The sequence below is a fragment of the Micropterus dolomieu genome, linkage group LG03 (assembly GCF_021292245.1).
Source record: "Micropterus dolomieu isolate WLL.071019.BEF.003 ecotype Adirondacks linkage group LG03, ASM2129224v1, whole genome shotgun sequence".
In the NCBI taxonomy this organism is placed as follows: domain Eukaryota; kingdom Metazoa; phylum Chordata; class Actinopteri; order Centrarchiformes; family Centrarchidae; genus Micropterus; species Micropterus dolomieu.
Genome location: NC_060152.1, coordinates 28,354,654 through 28,372,341, shown reverse-complemented (window position 1 = coordinate 28,372,341; position 17,688 = coordinate 28,354,654). Strand labels below are relative to the sequence as shown.

At 42.0% G+C, this 17,688-nt stretch overlaps 1 protein-coding gene and 1 long non-coding RNA gene across 5 annotated transcripts in view; one reads left to right on the top strand and one right to left on the bottom strand.

Moving 5' to 3' along the window:
• The window catches only part of LOC123968423 (furin-like protease kpc-1), a 194,204-nt gene that overhangs the window by 106,513 nt on the left and 70,003 nt on the right, over positions 1–17,688 (top strand). For all 4 annotated transcript variants that reach the window (XR_006824457.1, XM_046045178.1, XM_046045177.1 and 1 more), the window contains 6 exons: positions 10,080–10,117; positions 10,882–10,961; positions 11,578–11,666; positions 15,438–15,610; positions 16,221–16,442; positions 17,149–17,252. Coding sequence is in view for 3 of the 4 variants with exons in the window: in XM_046045178.1 (XP_045901134.1) it covers positions 10,080–10,117; positions 10,882–10,961; positions 11,578–11,666; positions 15,438–15,610; positions 16,221–16,442; positions 17,149–17,252 (706 nt within the window). In the remaining variant the exon portion in view is untranslated. The remainder of the gene's footprint in view (positions 1–10,079; positions 10,118–10,881; positions 10,962–11,577; positions 11,667–15,437; positions 15,611–16,220; positions 16,443–17,148; positions 17,253–17,688) is intronic.
• LOC123968429 lies at positions 11,086–15,639 on the bottom strand. The gene is made up of 2 exons (XR_006824459.1): positions 15,421–15,639; positions 11,086–13,876 (listed from the first exon to the last, which is right to left on the bottom strand). It is a non-coding gene; the product is annotated as an uncharacterized LOC123968429 (long non-coding RNA).

The window sequence follows — 17,688 nt, the reverse complement described above, 5'->3', positions numbered from 1 at the left end:
AAAAAACACACACACACACACACACACACACACACACACACACACACACACACACACACACACACACACATTTTTATATTTTTGTAAATTGTATATTTTGTTTCTTCATCTCGCGGATGTTTCAGTCACATGCTTCATGTACATCACATCTTGAGGGGTCAAAAGTAAAACAAAACAACAAAGTGAAGTAAATTCCTTAGGTTGGCTGACACAGATAACTGCAGGAGATAAAGACAACCCAGTAAGGCTGATACGATCCTTTAATCCTTTAACCTCAGCTGTTACCTTTGCCCCATAGCAAGGACAAAATCCCCTCTTCTCCTGTCTACTCTTTTCACTTTCCGTCAACATGATCACATCACGTGTGTGTGTGTGTGTGTGTGTGTGTGTGTGTGTGTGTGTGTGTGTTACACAACTATACAGCTCCTCTTGACTTATTGAAAAAGGACACTGACTTCTGAAGGCTCTGTGCTGCGTCTGAAGTCCACTGAGCTGCTGACCTCCTCACATCCAGAGCTGCTCTGTGGATGAGACGCCCTTGGACTCTCTCTCTCTCTCTCTCTCTCTCTGTCTCTTTCACTTCACCCTTTTGTTTCACAACAAGACTGAAGCGATCATTGTGGAGGGTATTTAATGCCCCTCACTCTCTGTCTTTGTCTTTTGCTCTTTTTATCGCCTGCCTATCTCTCACTCTCTCTTGCTGTCACCCATCTCACTAAACCAGGGTGACATGACCAGTCCTGGGTTGCTATGGTGACAGTCCCACTGGTATGGCGGCAGTGGCGATGGCAGCATTCAACGGGTCTGGGTGTGTGCTCGCAAGTGTGTAATTCTGTGTTCTCAGGGATGTGAGTTGCCAAGTGGCGATGCTGTGTAGTTATGTGTGTCCGTATGCCTGTCAGTGTGTGTGTGAAGGCGTGTTGCATTGCAGCCTCCTGCAGATGTTCTCTGGCCCTAGTGCCTCCTGCCAGCTGCTCCGCCCCCAGAACACTCTCATTCACACACACACACACACAATCTCTCTCTCTCTCGCTCCTCTTAATTAAGAGCCCTGTGCCATAGTGGGCGACTCAACGGGGGCGTGATGGCACACCATATACACACACACACACACACACTCTCACACATGCACACCAGAAGTGTGCACAGTGTGTCTATTAGCTGCTTTTTGGTTGTGTGTGTTGGGGCGTGTGTGGGGAGGTGATCCACTGGTGTTGCCCTTGAAGCCCTGTGGTTGTGATAGTGCTGGTGCTGGTTGGTAAACAAGCAGCTAATCAGGCCTATGTGTCTAATCCACACACTCCACCACGCACCACAGGCAGGGCTACTGACACTAACAGTCTCGCTCTTTCTGTTCCGCCGGTGCTGAGAGGAGGAGGAAGAAGGAGGGAGGTGGGACAGTAGGAAGAGGAGGAGAAGCAGCCAGGATTTGGTTGGAGATGGGGGTGGGAGAGAGGAGGAGGGTCAAAAGTAGAGTGGAGCAAGAATTTGGAGGTAGTTCATATCAAGAGGTTGATCCGCTCAGTAAGGAGGAGGAAGTGTGGCAAGGCAAAGACACATGAGTTGTAGCAATGATGTGTGTAGTTATGTGCGTTCATATACCAGTTTATACTTCTTTGCAAATCAGGGTCTTCGGGCAGACATTAGCACGGGATGAAAAAACTCATACCCCTCATCCATTTATATGACACCACTGTGTTGACATTCAGGGGTTGCCAGCGATGTAGGCTCTGTCAAACAATGCAGGGTCATCCAGCTAAACCTGGCTCAGCCTCTGCCGGCATGCAATGTAACATCATACGGCAACACAGCGGGCTGGTCAATCAAATGCATGTGAGCACACATTCCTGGTAGACTGCTTTGTAAACTGAACAGGGTAATTCTGCTGGTTACATCAAAATTGTCACATATAAAGTTAAATTCTCACTGGGCTAACTTTCCAGAGTTGCAATCTCCTGTCTCTTAATGTTACGATGCCTGAAACAACACACCTCATCAAGTAATTCTTTTATACTGTATAATCGATTACAAATACTTCAAAAATTCAAACAAAAAAATCCCTGCGCATCACCTCCAACATGTCATTAACTTGCCATGTCAAGTAGCTAATAAATATATAATCTAATAATCTACTGAATTTTGTTTAATTTAAGAAATAATGGGATTAACAGCAAGGACAACACATTTGTTCAATAAATACTGGCCCAGTAGAAAGCGTCTTTGGATGTTCTAAATTGTGTGAGGTGTCCATCATGATTTTGTGTCTGTGAGTGCACAACAGGATATTTTAAAGCCAATCTCTGTGTTTATGCCGTAGCATGAAAGGTTGAAACATAAACAACATTAGCTGACACTGGTAGAAGAATAACGTGGAACATGTTCAAATATTGGAAGCCTTTCTGTTCTTTCCTGTCCATCTAAGTCTTGTAGTTTGCTTTAGCCCAGCTAATGGAAATTCACCTATAATTCATATTTTGCATCTAGCTTGTGCAGCATTTCTACAAGTTGTGCAATGTATATAAAATTGAGTATATGTGTAAAGGAGGGTTACGGTGTGTTTAAGCAGAGAGTTAAATTTACACTGTTCTTAAATTGATCCTCTACTTGTTTTACCCCTATGCAATATGTTCTTCTTTATTCTATCCTCAGTCCCTCCTCTGTTTGTTTTAGCCTCATCTAGATTTACTTAGTCCTGGTGCTCATGTTCCTTTCTTACACTATTTTTCCCTCTGGTCTCTTTTTAACCTCACCTATCCCTCTAATTTCTCTGCTCTGCCTCCATCATTGTCTCCTTTTTCGCTGCCTCCCTCCTCGGCTCTGTCATCTCCTCTCCTCCTCTTCCTAACACACCCGGACATGACAGAACACCACGGATAGTTAATAATTCTCTAATTTCCGCTCTTCACGGCGGGTAGAAGGTGTCACAGATAACCTGATTTATCAGACGGCTATTAGAATGTGAATCAGGGGTATTAAAGCAATGGACATTAACGTGCACATTGTTTAAACTACGCCATGGGACTAATGGATTTCGAAATGAATTTGTCAACACCGTTCCCCGTGAATATAATTAGTCAAATGAGAGCAGAGCAGTGGAGGAGACCAGAGGAGTTGTATAGTAGTAGTTTAGTAGGAAGAAAAGGAAGTCATACACCAGCCATGAGGAATTTATTTGGTGGAGAAACATACACTGGGTTCTGTGACTCTGATGAGTGTCGAGTGACGCTGATGGAGACGAATAGGATTCCCACTGAATATGTCAAAATCTGAGAATATCATCCCCTTTTTCCCTGAGGGTACTTCATTTTATGAAAAATAAACAACTTCTTAGACATGCTGAATAATGCCAGCTGAATATCATTGGAACAGTGTCATTAAGTTCAGGGACTGACATTCAGTTTTGTTGCCTGTACTTTAATTTTTCAACATTTTCAGCATCAAAATGGATGACTGGTTACGAGCAGAAGCAGAAAGAGAGAGGGTAACAGCTTTCAGAGGAAGTCAGTACACTTATCCGTAGCACTTACACACATACAATTATTACACAGGAGCATCGTTGAAAGGAAATGGCCCATGGATTACAAGTTAAACAAAAAGTAAAAGTATACGTCTAGTGATATTCTTGTGATTGTCAGCATATCCCATGAAAAGACTAAAACCAACGATGAATTCGTAAGGAGGTTGATGAATTATCCAGAATAACAGGGACATTGTTTCTAGCATTTTCTTTTAAAATGTAATTTTCTTGTGCTGTGAGTGACACAAATGCAGTTTCATTCACCTTCATTGAGTGTAGACAGTATTGCTCTACACGAACCACAAAAAAATGTCTTTAGAAAAAGTATCAGTATCAAATGAACTGCATCTATAGATTAATTTACTTTCAAAGGTGAATTCAGTGTTTCATAGTAGAGCAAAGAAAATCAATCATGGCCCAGTGGATGTTGGCAGTGGTGGCAGTGGTGACAGTCGTGACGGAGCCAGAATTTGACACAGCTGCATCCAGTGAAGAGTGAGGAAAGTGCTGCACAACTTTGTAATGATTCAAGATGGATGACGTCTAGAGTTGACATGTCACTCCCCCCCACCCGGCATTGGCTCTCCTGTATGGTTAAAGTCATGCTTCAGTCATTTGCTTGGCTTGTGCCAGATCCTGGATCACTGAGAGAAAATTTTGAACTTGCACGTACCATTATGATTATGAACTTGAGTAGTAATAACTGTAATGTAACAGCTGAAAGCACACCGAAACCCACACACCATGGAAAAACAAAGACATTTCTCTAAAGTGGAGATCTCCATTGAAGGAAGCATTTGAGACCTGCAATGAACTTAAGTCCCAACACGAACACACACACACACACATACACACTTCCTCTGCCACCTCCAGCTTCGTGTCTGGGTCCACGGCAGGAGTAGAGTTGGCCGCTGTGCAGACAGGGCAGCGGGGTGTGGTGGGAGGGGGTTGAAGGGCTGCTGCTTGAATACTAATGTCCCACTTTAGAAGTCACCCTTTTTTCCACCCCCACATCCCCTCTGCTGCCCTCGTCTCTCCCTGCATCTTTTTCTCACTGTCATTTCCCTTCAGTCTTCTCTCATCTTTCTGTTCTCACCTCAGCCGCTACTCTAAACAGTCTGTTTCTCCCTCTCTCGTCTCCCTCCGACTTGTCTTCTCCGTCTTCTCACTCCTGTCCTCTTCTTCCTTCCTCCCTGTGCCAGGCTTTCCATCACCCACGCTCCCTCTCCATCCTTCCAACTCAAACCTTCCACCCTCTTACACTCACTAAACTCTCTCTTCTCCCCAAGATTTCTCTCTTCGCCATTCACTTTTTAAACCCACACACACACACACATCCTTGACAAAGCCAGCTAATTACAGGCAAGTGTCCACTCCAGCCCTTCTTAAATACCGAGCTGATTAATGAGACGGAGGTGTAGGGCCAGGAAGTCACACCCCCAGCGGGTGGTGATACAGACCCATGTCTCTCTGCAGCTCTCACACAGACATACACACCTTTCCTTTTCTCTTTCACACTTTACACACAACAACACAACTTATCAGCCAAGTACAGCTTCATTACAGAAATACTGGTATCAGGGTTTTTTTATCGCTCACCTCCTCCCTCATGTGTCTTAGCCCTTCTCATACTCCACCTGTCAGCAGCAGAGGCAGCCTGTTGACTTTTGCTATTTTTTTGTACAGTAACTCCTACAGAGGAGTGCTAAGCGGTGAGATCCAGCCGGGGGGCCCCAGGTGTAGCGGGGGCCTCCTCTGAAGTGATGTCGGCTCATTTTCTCAGCGGCGGCTCAGGCACGGCTCACCATCGGCTCAAAATGGCCTCCGACACATCTCTGTGTCTGATTTGTGTGTGTGTTTGACCCTGAGGACCGGCGTGAATGCTGCCGGAGCAAGGAGATAGAGTGCAGCTGCTGCCGCTGAATGCTGACGCACATGCAGAGCGGTGAACGCCCGCACACACACACACCTGCACAATCACAATCTAGACTGGGTCAGCCAGGTTCAAAGCATTTGTATTCATGGAAGGTTTTGCATTGGCTCCACCACCTACAGTGTTTCATCTAACTGTGGGACGTGGCTTTCTACTTTCACACTCAGAAGACCTTGGACTGTGGTGGAGTGTGTTTATGGCTGTCTTTATGGCAGTACGGTGCTACCTGAGTGAATGCACCTGAGTGAATGCATTTTTCCACTCAGATCATCCTTGTCAATACTTGAAGGTGCAGTGTTTTGATGCTCAAATTGACCCTTGTGACACTTGAACTTTGAGCTTAAACATGCTCATGCCGTGCACGTGTCAATCCTGATCCAAATACACGTCTGTCCACTGAAGAGAAGCAACAAGCATGCCAAGCCACTGAGATCTTCCACAGGCTGGCAGAAATATAACTCACATATAAAACTATAGAGTCATATCAAATTTACCCTTCCCTACCAACAGCGTTGTCAGTTTAAACAACAGTTTTGACAATGAATCAGGATTTGGCACCTAATCATTGTACTGAAACAGTTTTTTGAATAAACACTGACTTGGGCAAATTTCTATTCTTGTGTGATTAGATCTTACGGCTGCATTTGACCTAGTTCAACTCACTGTTTTGTTGGAGAAGTGAGTTGGGCTCCTGGAAAACTTTCCTGTCCTGGTGCAGGTCCTTTTAGCAAAACCAAATTATTTTTCTTCGTTGGAAATCTTACTTCCAAGCAGGTCAGCATGAGCTGTGGAGTACCACATATTAAGCCCCCTTCTGCTCAGCCTATACATGCTATCATGTCAGATTTTTCAAAGCAATACTATTTATAGCCATACATATGCAGACAATACTTAAATCTACATTTCTCTTTCACAGAAAGACTCATAGTTCCATTGACACACTGTATCAGTTCATTTAGCAATTTAAAGGTTATATTAATCTTACTAAATAAAGACAAAACTGAGGTGATTGTGTTTGGCCCCATAATGAAAGACAGAAAATCCCTGCACATATTAACTCTTTAACTGTATAAACTGTGGGTATGGCCAGAAATGTGGGTGTTGTCTTGGACTCAGATCTAAATAGAAACTATTAAATCAGTTGTAGCATCAGCCATCTAAAAAATATTGTTAATGTTAGACTCTTTTCTGAGAAAGCTCTTAGGCAACTATACCTTTTCCAAAATGCATGTGCTAGAGTCCTTACTAAAACAAATAAATATGAACAAATTAGACCCATTCTAAAATGCCTGCACTGATTACCAGTAAGTCAGAAAATCCATTTTAAAATACTGCTTCTGGTAGACAAATCACTCACTGGACTAGGACCAAATTATGCTCCTATAATGTTTTCCACATATCAGCTGACTAGAGCACCCACCCGGCACCCACATTTTAATCCTATTTTATATGTAAAGCGCAACTTTGAGCTGTGCTATGTAAATAAACCACCTCACCTTGCCTATTATCATAGTGATTACCAACACACCATCGCCTATCATTGTTAATAGTATCACACACCTGTCCTTACATTAGTGAGGAGTCTAAGAGGTGTTTGGGTGTAGATTTTATAATTCCAGTCGCCCATCCCCTTCCTCTATTGCGGGTGTCCTGCTCCCTCCATCCTTTGCTCACTTCTTACTTTGTTCCCTCCTGGGAAGCTTGACGTTAATTCCCAAAGATGTCTCCATCACAAATTGAAAAATGATGGTGTCACCTTTTAAATGCTGACGTGACTCTATCTGATCATCTTTGTGGTAAGGGTCTGACGCACACACATAAAAGCCCAAGAACATGCATGAATGCACACTAAGGTGTCTTCCTTATAATTGAGTTTAAACAAAGATGGACTGTTAATAAAGCGGGCTCGTTTGCCTCCTGCAGACAAGCAATTCTTTTCACAGAACAGCAGAGGTCCACCGTTTGTAGCTCTGCATTTATGTCCTCAGGGGACGCACACCACAACTGGAAATAATGTCCAGTCCAAGAGGAGGTTTTATTCTCATATTCCAGTTTAACTCTTGCATTTAAAAGTTCTCCCTAACTGACATTATTGGATTTGCTTACACTCAAAACATACTATCAGACTGTGGTGTAAAGCTGCCTGAGTGTGTAAGTATACTGTTAAAGACGATCTGTAATTTATGTATTATTCCATTCACCAAGAACCTCCGATGTCAATTTGTGTTTCGACAATATTATGTTTTCTCAAATAATGATTTGCTCATAAAACTACAAAATAACACGTAGCATCACCAAAAACTGAAGCGTAGAGATTCTGACCTGAAATAGACAAATATTGGATCAGAAGACATGAAGTTGAAGCAGAATGTATGGGAGAGTCTCTTGATTTCACTGATGGTGACGTGGGGGGGGATTTGGAAGAGATATGACATTTCATAACTATTTAATGAATCGTTTGAATTCCGTATGAAGACATGTTGGCCCGTAGTGCATCACTCAACACACTTCAAACTTTAAATCAGAGTACGCAAATCCTGCTCAGCATCCTCGCTTGGCCTTGTGTTCAGTGTGGGAATCCAACTTGGCTCAGGCAACGAGGAAAGTTGGCCCAGGAGCAGTTTCTCTTGTTCCCTTGAGAATAAGAAATGAAAAAATCTATAAAAACCTCACAACTTTGTGATAGTGGATAACGCTCAGTATCAACTGGTGATGAATTTTCTACCTTTTTCTTAAACCAAACCACATATGGTATAAACATAAAATGTAGTAGTTTGACAAAATAGTCTTTGAGCTGCATCACAGGTAGAGGGGAGTTTTCTCAGTTTGAGTTTTGCTTTTCTTTTTCTTTTTTTTAATCCCTTTGCTTGCTGATGAAGACTGTGAGATGCGGTCAAAAGCGGCTGAAAGAAAAGCAACACACTCATGAAATGCTCTTTTTATCCCAGGAAATAACATCTTACAGAAGGTGTTCATAACAGTAGGCTATATGTACAAGCTAAGTTGAAGTAGAAACTGGCTCTGGCTCTGGTACTGCAATATACATAAATGTATATTGCAGTACCAATGCTATTGCTATGTCCATGATAAATAAAATAAACTTAAATACATCATTCACAGTTGTTCCCAAACAGAAATCTAAATGCAAAATGTGTGGATGCCTGTCAAAATTTATCTTCCTTTATTACTTTTAATAAACCAGTTGACTACTACTACTACTGTTACTTGTTCTTCTTCTTCTTTGTATGTATTCAACATAGTGACGAAATGGTTCATTATGTAAGGTCTTTATACACCACTGAAAACATGGTTATGGATCTTATATTGCAGTTTTGTCAACAGGTCCTCCTAAATATTACAAACTTTAACTGTCGCACAGTTTGATTCCCGGCATCATTAACTCCAGCTTGGTGTCGTAGCCCAACAAACACAATAAGCCTTGTCTGTGGGTTGGCTGTTTAGTAAGGTTCTTGTCTTCTTTAGAGGTGGAGCTCATTGCTGGCGGATGAAAAGAAGCAACTGGTGGCGCCATTTGCCATGAAGGTAGCCCTTCCTAGACCAACAGTGGAGTTAGCAGTGACGACAACTGCAGTGGTGCATAGAGAATACAATTTAAAGCAAATTGACTGTAAAGTACACAACAGAACCAATCAACCAGCAAAGGAGGAAGTGTGTCTGGGACAAGAAAATCCAAAGTGGGAGAAGAGGAGAGAATAAAGCATCAGTGGTTATGTAGAGGACGTAGCAGGTTGACCTGCCATGGCATGGCACAGCATGGCAGGCTCCAATGAGGCTTCACCCACCCAGGGCTCCATCCCGTCTGAGCTGAACACAATCAGGCCTCAACCGCAAAACCGACTGCAGGTTACCATGACAACCCGGAGGCAATGCCTGCATGGGACAAAGGCTGCAAGGACCCGTGTGTGTGTGTGATTGAGACAGAAAGAGTGAGTGATGTGTGGCAGAGCAGGCGCGGCCCTCCTGGGGCCCTCATTCGTTTGTCTCTCGCAGAGACCACAGGAGCCCTGATGTAGCAGAGATGGAGGAGGGGGAGGAGGAGGAGGAGGAGGAGGAGGTGGTGGTTGCGGTTGGGGTTAGTAGAGAAGGAGGACAGGGAGGGGGCAAGTGAAAGAAAGGCTACTGATGTGTAAAGAGAGGATGATCAAACGATGAAATGGAAGGAAAAAGTGAGAAACATTTGAATTTGGGGGACTAGAGCTTGTTCTGTGCCCATTTGTTAATTTACTGACCCATCAGTCATGTGTGAGACCTCATTCAGCCGAGCCTGGATCTTGCTTTAAAAAATAGACTTTGCCGTTACATTTTGGCAAATTAATTACACCAATTAGTAGGGTACTTAAAATGAAAAGTTTTAATAACCTGTCTACCACACTGCAAGTTGAAATGACTGCTGAACAACTCCTACTTGGCTCCACAGGAAATAATGAAACAATAAGTGCACTTAGGCACAGTCCGATCGCACCATTTGACTGCACCAAAACAAAGTGAGGAACTGCTTTTTAAACGTCTTTGTCTAGAGCTTCAAATGTTGGTTCCTCCCAGTATCAACTACCCCGAACATTCTTAGATTTTTCACTCATTTATAAAGTGTTCTCTTTGGTTTTTCAGGTATAGATCACACAAACAAGGACCTGAAGAAAAACTTTGTAAGTGAACTTAATATTACATTTTTGAACAATAACTGATTCCCGTTCTTATTTCAGCCGGGCAGTAAATTATTATCATTCTAGTTATCTCATGCGTAGATGCAGTGTAATTTCTGATCCAGTTGTCTTTTTCTGAGTTTATGAGTGCTGTTTGGTTGTGCAAACATACTTGGATTTTCATTAGACTGAAATCTGTGTATTGACTTTCCTTAGACTGCCCAATTACTTACAAATGAGACAATAAAACTTTCATATAGTGATAATGATAAAGCTGTTCCATTCTGCTAGGCTGGCGTTACACTGGATAGCCATAAAGCATATGTGCAGTGGCAGTGTTGTTTGCTCCTGCCTTGTCATATGTAATCCTATAGGCACTTTGAAGTGCACAGGCCAACTTGTACTTTGTCAGAGCAGATTGCCTGGCATGGATAAGCCTGGCTGGAGAAAGAGATACATAATTTCTCTTGTACAATTTGCTGCCAAGACATCCTCCTCCCGTTATGCCTATATACACTGGCAAATTCTAACATGCTCACTTTTATGAGACTCACAGACACACACACACAGACACATAGACACAGGCAACTCCTCAGTGATTGTCGTCAGTCAGAAGAAAAATGTTGACAGACTAATTCAAGTGCCAGTATCAAGAGTTTTTGAAAGGGTTCCTTTATTTCCCGTCATGTCACTCCGTCTCTATGTTTCTGTGTTGAGAGTTACGTAATGTTACAATGTGCTCCATTTGGTTTCTGTCTGGATTACAGGAAGCCCTTGCGAGTTTTGACGTGCGTGCTTCACACAGTCTGTCTCATGATCCCATGCCTGTCAGAGATGAGGAAAATAGGTAATGTTGCCCCGTGTGTTTCTTTACCTGGGAGAGTCAAAGAACTGACCAATTAAATTAGCCTCTCTAAAACAAAAATATAGCTAGGCAACCATACTGTTATGTAAGAATGAAAAGAGGAAAGTGTAAGATGAAAGTCTTTATTAAATTACAAGGACTTACTAGCTCTACATTTCTTGTGCCGTGAGAGAACAGAAAGCTTAACAGGCTTAGCAATAGTAAATAAGAGCTTAGCAAACGGTCAATTTGCCCACTGTAGGATATTGTACTCACAATGTAATATCACAAAATGATGTCATGGTAAATATGTTAAACATATTTTAAGAATCTAGTACATATACAAACAGTTACACATGTATTGGGTCAAGCTAGGAAATATTACAATATTTTAAGTGCTGTGTATGAATAAGCAATCAGCTGCAGAATGCTGTCCTTCGTTTGAGCAGTATCTCGGTGCGTGTCTGTACCATTTTCAAAATCAGGATATACTGAATGTAATTGTCTGTCCAGGCTTAATTTGGGGTGTGCTCAAGTCAACATGTCCAAAAAAAGAAAACTCACATCTCTGCATCTCATTCTCAGTGTGTGGCTAACATCTTATTCCCCTCTGTTTCAGTCACGGTACCCGGTGTGCAGGGGAAGTTGCCATGGAGGCCAACAACTCCTACTGCGGTGTGGGCATCGCCTTCAATGCCAGGATCGGAGGTGAGGAAAACAATATAGCCTTATCGAGACAGTGGGAGGCTATGAGAATGGTTTGTCAAAAGCACTTGTAGTAGGCCACTAATCCTTGTCACTATTGCGATAATGCATAATGATAAAATTACATTATAAAGCAGCTAGAATCTGATCAAGAAATGCCTGTAAAACAGTAAAAAGGTGTATTTGGTTGTGAGCGACGGTGTGTCGTTCGTTTCTTCATTTATGCAAAGACCTGTACAATTGAACAAAATTCATTCATTCATTCAAATTTCATTGCACTGATTTTTTGGCCCACATCCTGCAGTGATTACTAGTCCTAAAATAACTCAACAACATCCGTAGTTACTGGTGGTAACAGCAAATGCAGTTTCACCAGTTTAATGCTTTTAATGTGAAGCTGCAGCAGTAGGAAATTTTCGGTTTGCATTAGCAGTAACCTAATTCAGCATTTATGCCGGGAATGCCGACACTCAGTTCGTGATGCTGCAAATGCAGGGGCTTTCACCTTTTCTGCCATGGACTCAGTCACCATTGTGTTACCTCATTCGGTGATAGATAGTGACATAACAGAGTTTTATTTAAATGCCAATCTTTAAGATGGAGTTTTGATTTGTTCAGAAATATTTGTATGTAATTTAAAGCAATGCACATGCACATTTTGTGAATTTTGTGTTTATGTGTCGCTTCGGGTTTGTGTGAATGCAACAGACTACAGGGTGACTGGCTGCTATTGCCGTGTTCACCCTAATTAACAGCACATTTTTTAGTGGGAGCTTCAATAATGACTTTTTTAGTGTTGGTTTCAGACGTTTGGTTCATTCATCCCTCGCAATGTAACATTTGCGAGGGATGAATGAACCAAATACACAAAAGGTAGCCCATTTTCAAAGATTTTTACAAGTTACACTAAGAGTGCTATAAACCACAAGTTAATGAGTGGTACATGATATGTGTGAGTAAGGCGATTTCCCACAGCACTCATATCTGAACGGCTCAAAACCAATGTCATACAGCGGTGTCATCTGCATGAAACGTGGCGTATGAAGAAATTAATCTCTCGGTTGAACTCTGTGATCTTTAACCCTTGACCCTCCCCTATTTGTCAGAAGCTGATGAGAACCTCTTGCAGAATTGACAAAAAGGGGAAACTAACTGTTTGTGAGGCAAGACTAGGAATCTCTTTCCACAGTTTTTCTTAATTTCACCTTGCCGAGTCTATTTTAACCTTACTCATGAACAGATTCTTGCGCACATGTGATGAAGGGGCAAGACCCAACTGAAAGATGCATGTTGAACTACTGGGTGCAGTTGAGACCTGTGCTCACTTTCTGACAGCGAGGATTACCTGAGCTTTACTTCTCTGTGTGCTTCTGTTTGGAAAATTTACTTGAAACTAAATTTATGTAGTCCTGTTAGTTCGGATGTCGTGAATGTGATGAATCAACAGGAAGGAGACAAATTAGGCCTGTGATGTTTGTTCATTTGCAATGCATTTCATTGCAAGAAGATTATAAAAGACAATTCGTAGAAGAGATAAACATTTTGTAATAATACAGTCACCAGACAAGCTCTTCTGAAAATGTCTTTCACTGGAAATTCACATTTACATTTGATCTGAAATGGCTCCTCAGTTCAGTGTAAAAAGGAACTGGACAGTACAGACATGGTGTAAAGCAAGAGGGGACCAAGGCAGTTTTACACAGGGTGCAGAGCTGACCATTGTTATTCATGCCTACTTATATGCACTGGGGCAGTTATGATAATGTATTGTAAACAAGAAAGCAAAAGTAAGGTTTTAATATTATGAAGTTTTATTTTTTTAATTTATATGCATTTTTGCTGGGGGGGTCTGTGTGGTGCTAATTATATGTGCCATCTACAGTTAGCAGCTAAGCTAAGTTGTATGTGAAAAGGGGTTGCTCGTAACAAATTCACAAATAATTATCACTCTGCAGTTCTGACTCTGCACTTTGTAGTGTCTTTCAGCTCATTGTTTTGGTTTTTCCAGCCTACAACTTTACTGTCTTGGTTCAGTCTCACTGCTGTGAGGAGTAAAGAGTTCAGTAGCCTAGCCGCCTGTGGGGAAAGCTGTAAGACCTTTTTCTTACTGTAGATGGTTGTGGGTTGAGCAGTCCATTGGAGGGGTGAGAGGAGTGTTTGATAATGTTGATGGTCCTGCTGGTGCAGGTGAGATGGTCAGGACTGAAACAGAGCTAAAAGGAGAGTGAATATTGGATTCATCAGAAACATGGCTCCATGTGAATAAATGTTACTGCTGCTCTGTGTCTGCTGTATGTGTAAATAGGCAACGTAAAAGGTGATATAATATGTCAATGCCTTGTTTAGAGCCATTGGCTAATATCAGTAATTTTATCTTTAAATAAAGTTTAACCCTTACAAATTATTTGTTGTTATTGCTGGCTATACAGAAGCATAGAGTTTACACTCAGTTTCACTCTGTACCTAACTACTCTTTGTTCCTTTTGGGATCAGCTCCTTCTTTCGTCTGCCCATGTATTATGTGCATACTGCATATTGGGATGTTATTTTGGCTGCCGTCCTCAACTTTGAATGCATACTAAGTTAGAGTGATGCCTTCTAGGCTCCCTGGAGGTAAACTTAGAAAATACTTGGCTCAGCTTTCTCTCGCTGTAGTTATTCTGTCATCCACCGAATATAACATTACATGGCGACCTGGGTTTCTGTTGGCAACAGTCAGATTGCAAATATTGTAAACAGTATTGCCACTTAGATATATCGTGTGCTTATCTGTAAATAATGTAATCATAAACGGTAAGGATCCTTTAACCATAAACTTGTTTATTAGATGTTTACACTGCTTAAGCTTTTGCATATGGAGAATAGACTATATTTCATCACGTTTTTCACAGTTTTTAGAATACTAAATGTTATTTTTGTTATCATTGATATAGTTTTTATTTTTCAGAATTTATATTGTGCATTGAAGAGTACATTTATAGAAGATAGCAAATTAATTAAACTATGGACTTTATTCAACATACATTGAAACACCACTGATTTGCACTGCAGATAACTGGTAAATGAGCATCCCTAACACCGCTCACACAGAAAAAAAAACAAGCATAGGTTATAAGTCTACAAGGACAGATATTAAACGTTTTTGAAAGGGCCTTTGGCGAATGAATTCAGTATAAAACCAAAAGCCATATTATGATCCCAGATTATGTGATAGCTAGTTAATAACGGTCACCCAGACCAGAGAGCTTGAAGAGCTGTCTTTTTAGCCCAACCCAGTTAACATCATTGTGTAATTTTAACTTACAGCTGATAGTGGCAAGGTTCCTGCCATCACTTGGATGGATTTTCATTGTCACAAAACAAATACCTAGTTTAAGTCAGCCTTTAATATTTCAATTGGAATAACCAGTAATGGCACAAATGCAGAGACATGAGACTAGAGCAAGAGCAGACAGAGACACAGACAGTGATGAAATTTATACAGCAACAGAACACAGAGATATAACAAAGAAGCAGACATAGAAACAGACAGGAGTCAGCGGTGTTTTCGCAATGAGTGTGTTTGCACCTCCGCCATTGTGTCAAAGCTATGTTACTAAAATTCACTTTTTGTAGATGGAATATCACAATAACTTTAACAACATAAAAAACAGATCTTTTATATGTTTTTAAGCAGCACCAGGATGTGAAATTCTCTTCCGAAGTTTTTGAAAAGTGTTTTTCCTCAAGCCTCCCGCCAAACTCTAATCTCTCTGACCTTTTCGATCCATCCAGGTATCCGCTTGTTAGACGGCTCTGTCACTGATGCCATGGAGGCCACAGCTCTGACCTTCAACATCCACTTCATCGACATCTACGTCTGCAGCTGGGGCCCGCGGGACGACGGGGCCGAGATGGACGGGCCGCACAACCTGACAGCGCGAGCCCTTCGGCTGGGAACTCAAAAGGCATGCCTTTTCATCTCCATGTTCACACTGCTGTCTGTCGGATGTAAAGCAGACATCCACACTGTCAGTGGAGCTGACATTGGAAGGACGAAGTGTTGGGATTATATAGATGGAAACAATTAACAGATTTCAGCATATCAAAACAATAAAAACAGTTTTACTGAAGTGTATCATATTCACTTGGTACAACGATGACTGTCCACAAAAGTTTTCATCATTTCATAAATTACCATCATTAACTGACCCCTATGTAAATATATAGAAATGCTCTGTATTTGTATAGCGCCTTTCTAGTCTTTTTGACCACTCAAAGCGCTTTTATACTACATCTGCATTCACACACTGGCGGAACACTCGCCAGAGGCAATTCAGGGTTCATTATCTTGCCCAAGGACACTTCGACATACAGCCTGGGGGATTGAACCGCCGACCTTCTGATTAACGGCCAACCCGCTCTATCTCCCGAGCCACAGCTAATATATATATATATTTTTCATATTTTTTTTTCTTTATGTGATATTTAAAATGCTCCGCTAGATGGAAACATTCTTTATGAAATCTACTTTTCACTTGTTTTTTCACTTTGACGTCCCTCTGTTTGTGTTGTCAGGGCCGAGGTGGGAAGGGCAGCATCTTTGTGTGGGCAGCAGGTAATGGTGGAATGCAGCGTGACCACTGTGGTGCAGACGGTTATGTTAACTCCATCTACACCATTGCCATCGGCGCTGTCTCTCAAACAGGGAAGCCCACCTACTTCGGGGAGCCGTGCCCTGGTGTGATGGCCGTCACTCTCACAGGGGCCAGTGTGGGAGGCTCACTACCTCTGGTTACTGTGCGTATACCATCTAACACATCTAACAACAGTGTTTATCATTAATGAGGTCGTATATATGTGTGTGTGTATGTGTGTGTGTGTGTGTGTGCCAGCAGTCCTGCTCTTTGGCTCCTGTAAGCTGTGAGAAGCCTGTTAAAGAGCAGCCACCGGTGTGATATTTATAGAGGCCTGCCAAATGACCTAGGTGACTGCTGGGCACACGCAGACACAGAGAAGCAAACGAGTGTTAATTGGAGGTAAAGCGTGGCTGTAGTGGCTGAGAAAGGGAGAGGAAGAAGCCGAGGTGTTGATGGCGGAGGTAGCAATGAAAAGCCGGGAAGAGACACTGTGCCAACTCCGGGGCTATAGAAACACAAAGGCAAATTTTATCAGTGTGATATCACCTTTGTCCGTTGGGATTCCCGCCCTCTTCTACCTCATGTTAGGAGGTGGTCAGACTAGGCACAAGTTGTTGTTTTTTAATTATCATCACTGTAAAACTGCGGTAACAAAAAACTCTATATAGTAGCTGCTACAGTGTGAGAACTCTACTGGCCTGATTTGCTGCAAAAGCCGCATTCTTTTCCAAAAACCTCCCACAGAAATCCGCCAAGAGCAGCAGTTGGATAGAACAGCTCACACGTACCCATCTCTTTACTCTTTGTACTGATATGACATCGACATAGTTCTATCTTGTAACGTATTTGGTTTGTTATCTCTGCAGGTCACTGTGACCAACATTGCTGATGGCTGTGTCACACACTTTCCAGGAACATCCAGTGCTGCTCCAATTGCTGCGGGGATTCTGGCTCTTGTCTTAGAATTAAAGTGAGTGTCTATTGTCCCAGTCATGCTGCACACCAGTAATACCACAACAATAAATACGATACCTTACTCAGTGAGTTGCTCAAGGACACTTCAGCAATGTATACTTACTGTCTGAGGGCTTTCAATCCCCAGGCTGTGTTTACTTTGATTTCTTGGCGTGGTATTGTCAGCGTTAATTTTTCTCATATTTAAGAAAGGTATTTGCACCCATGTCACTCCTTAACACCTTGTCTTCTCTGAAGAAGAAAGCTTTGTTGGACATATTTTTCCCATCAGTCCATACCTGCCTTCAGTATGCGTTGTTGTCAAAACATCTGAAATCTTCAGCTACATTTGTTCTAGAAGCATACACACACACAGTACCGTCCACCTGTTTCGTGCTGTAAAGATGTTTCGCTTTCTGCCTGAAATCAATACAAATCTAACTAGGTAGCAC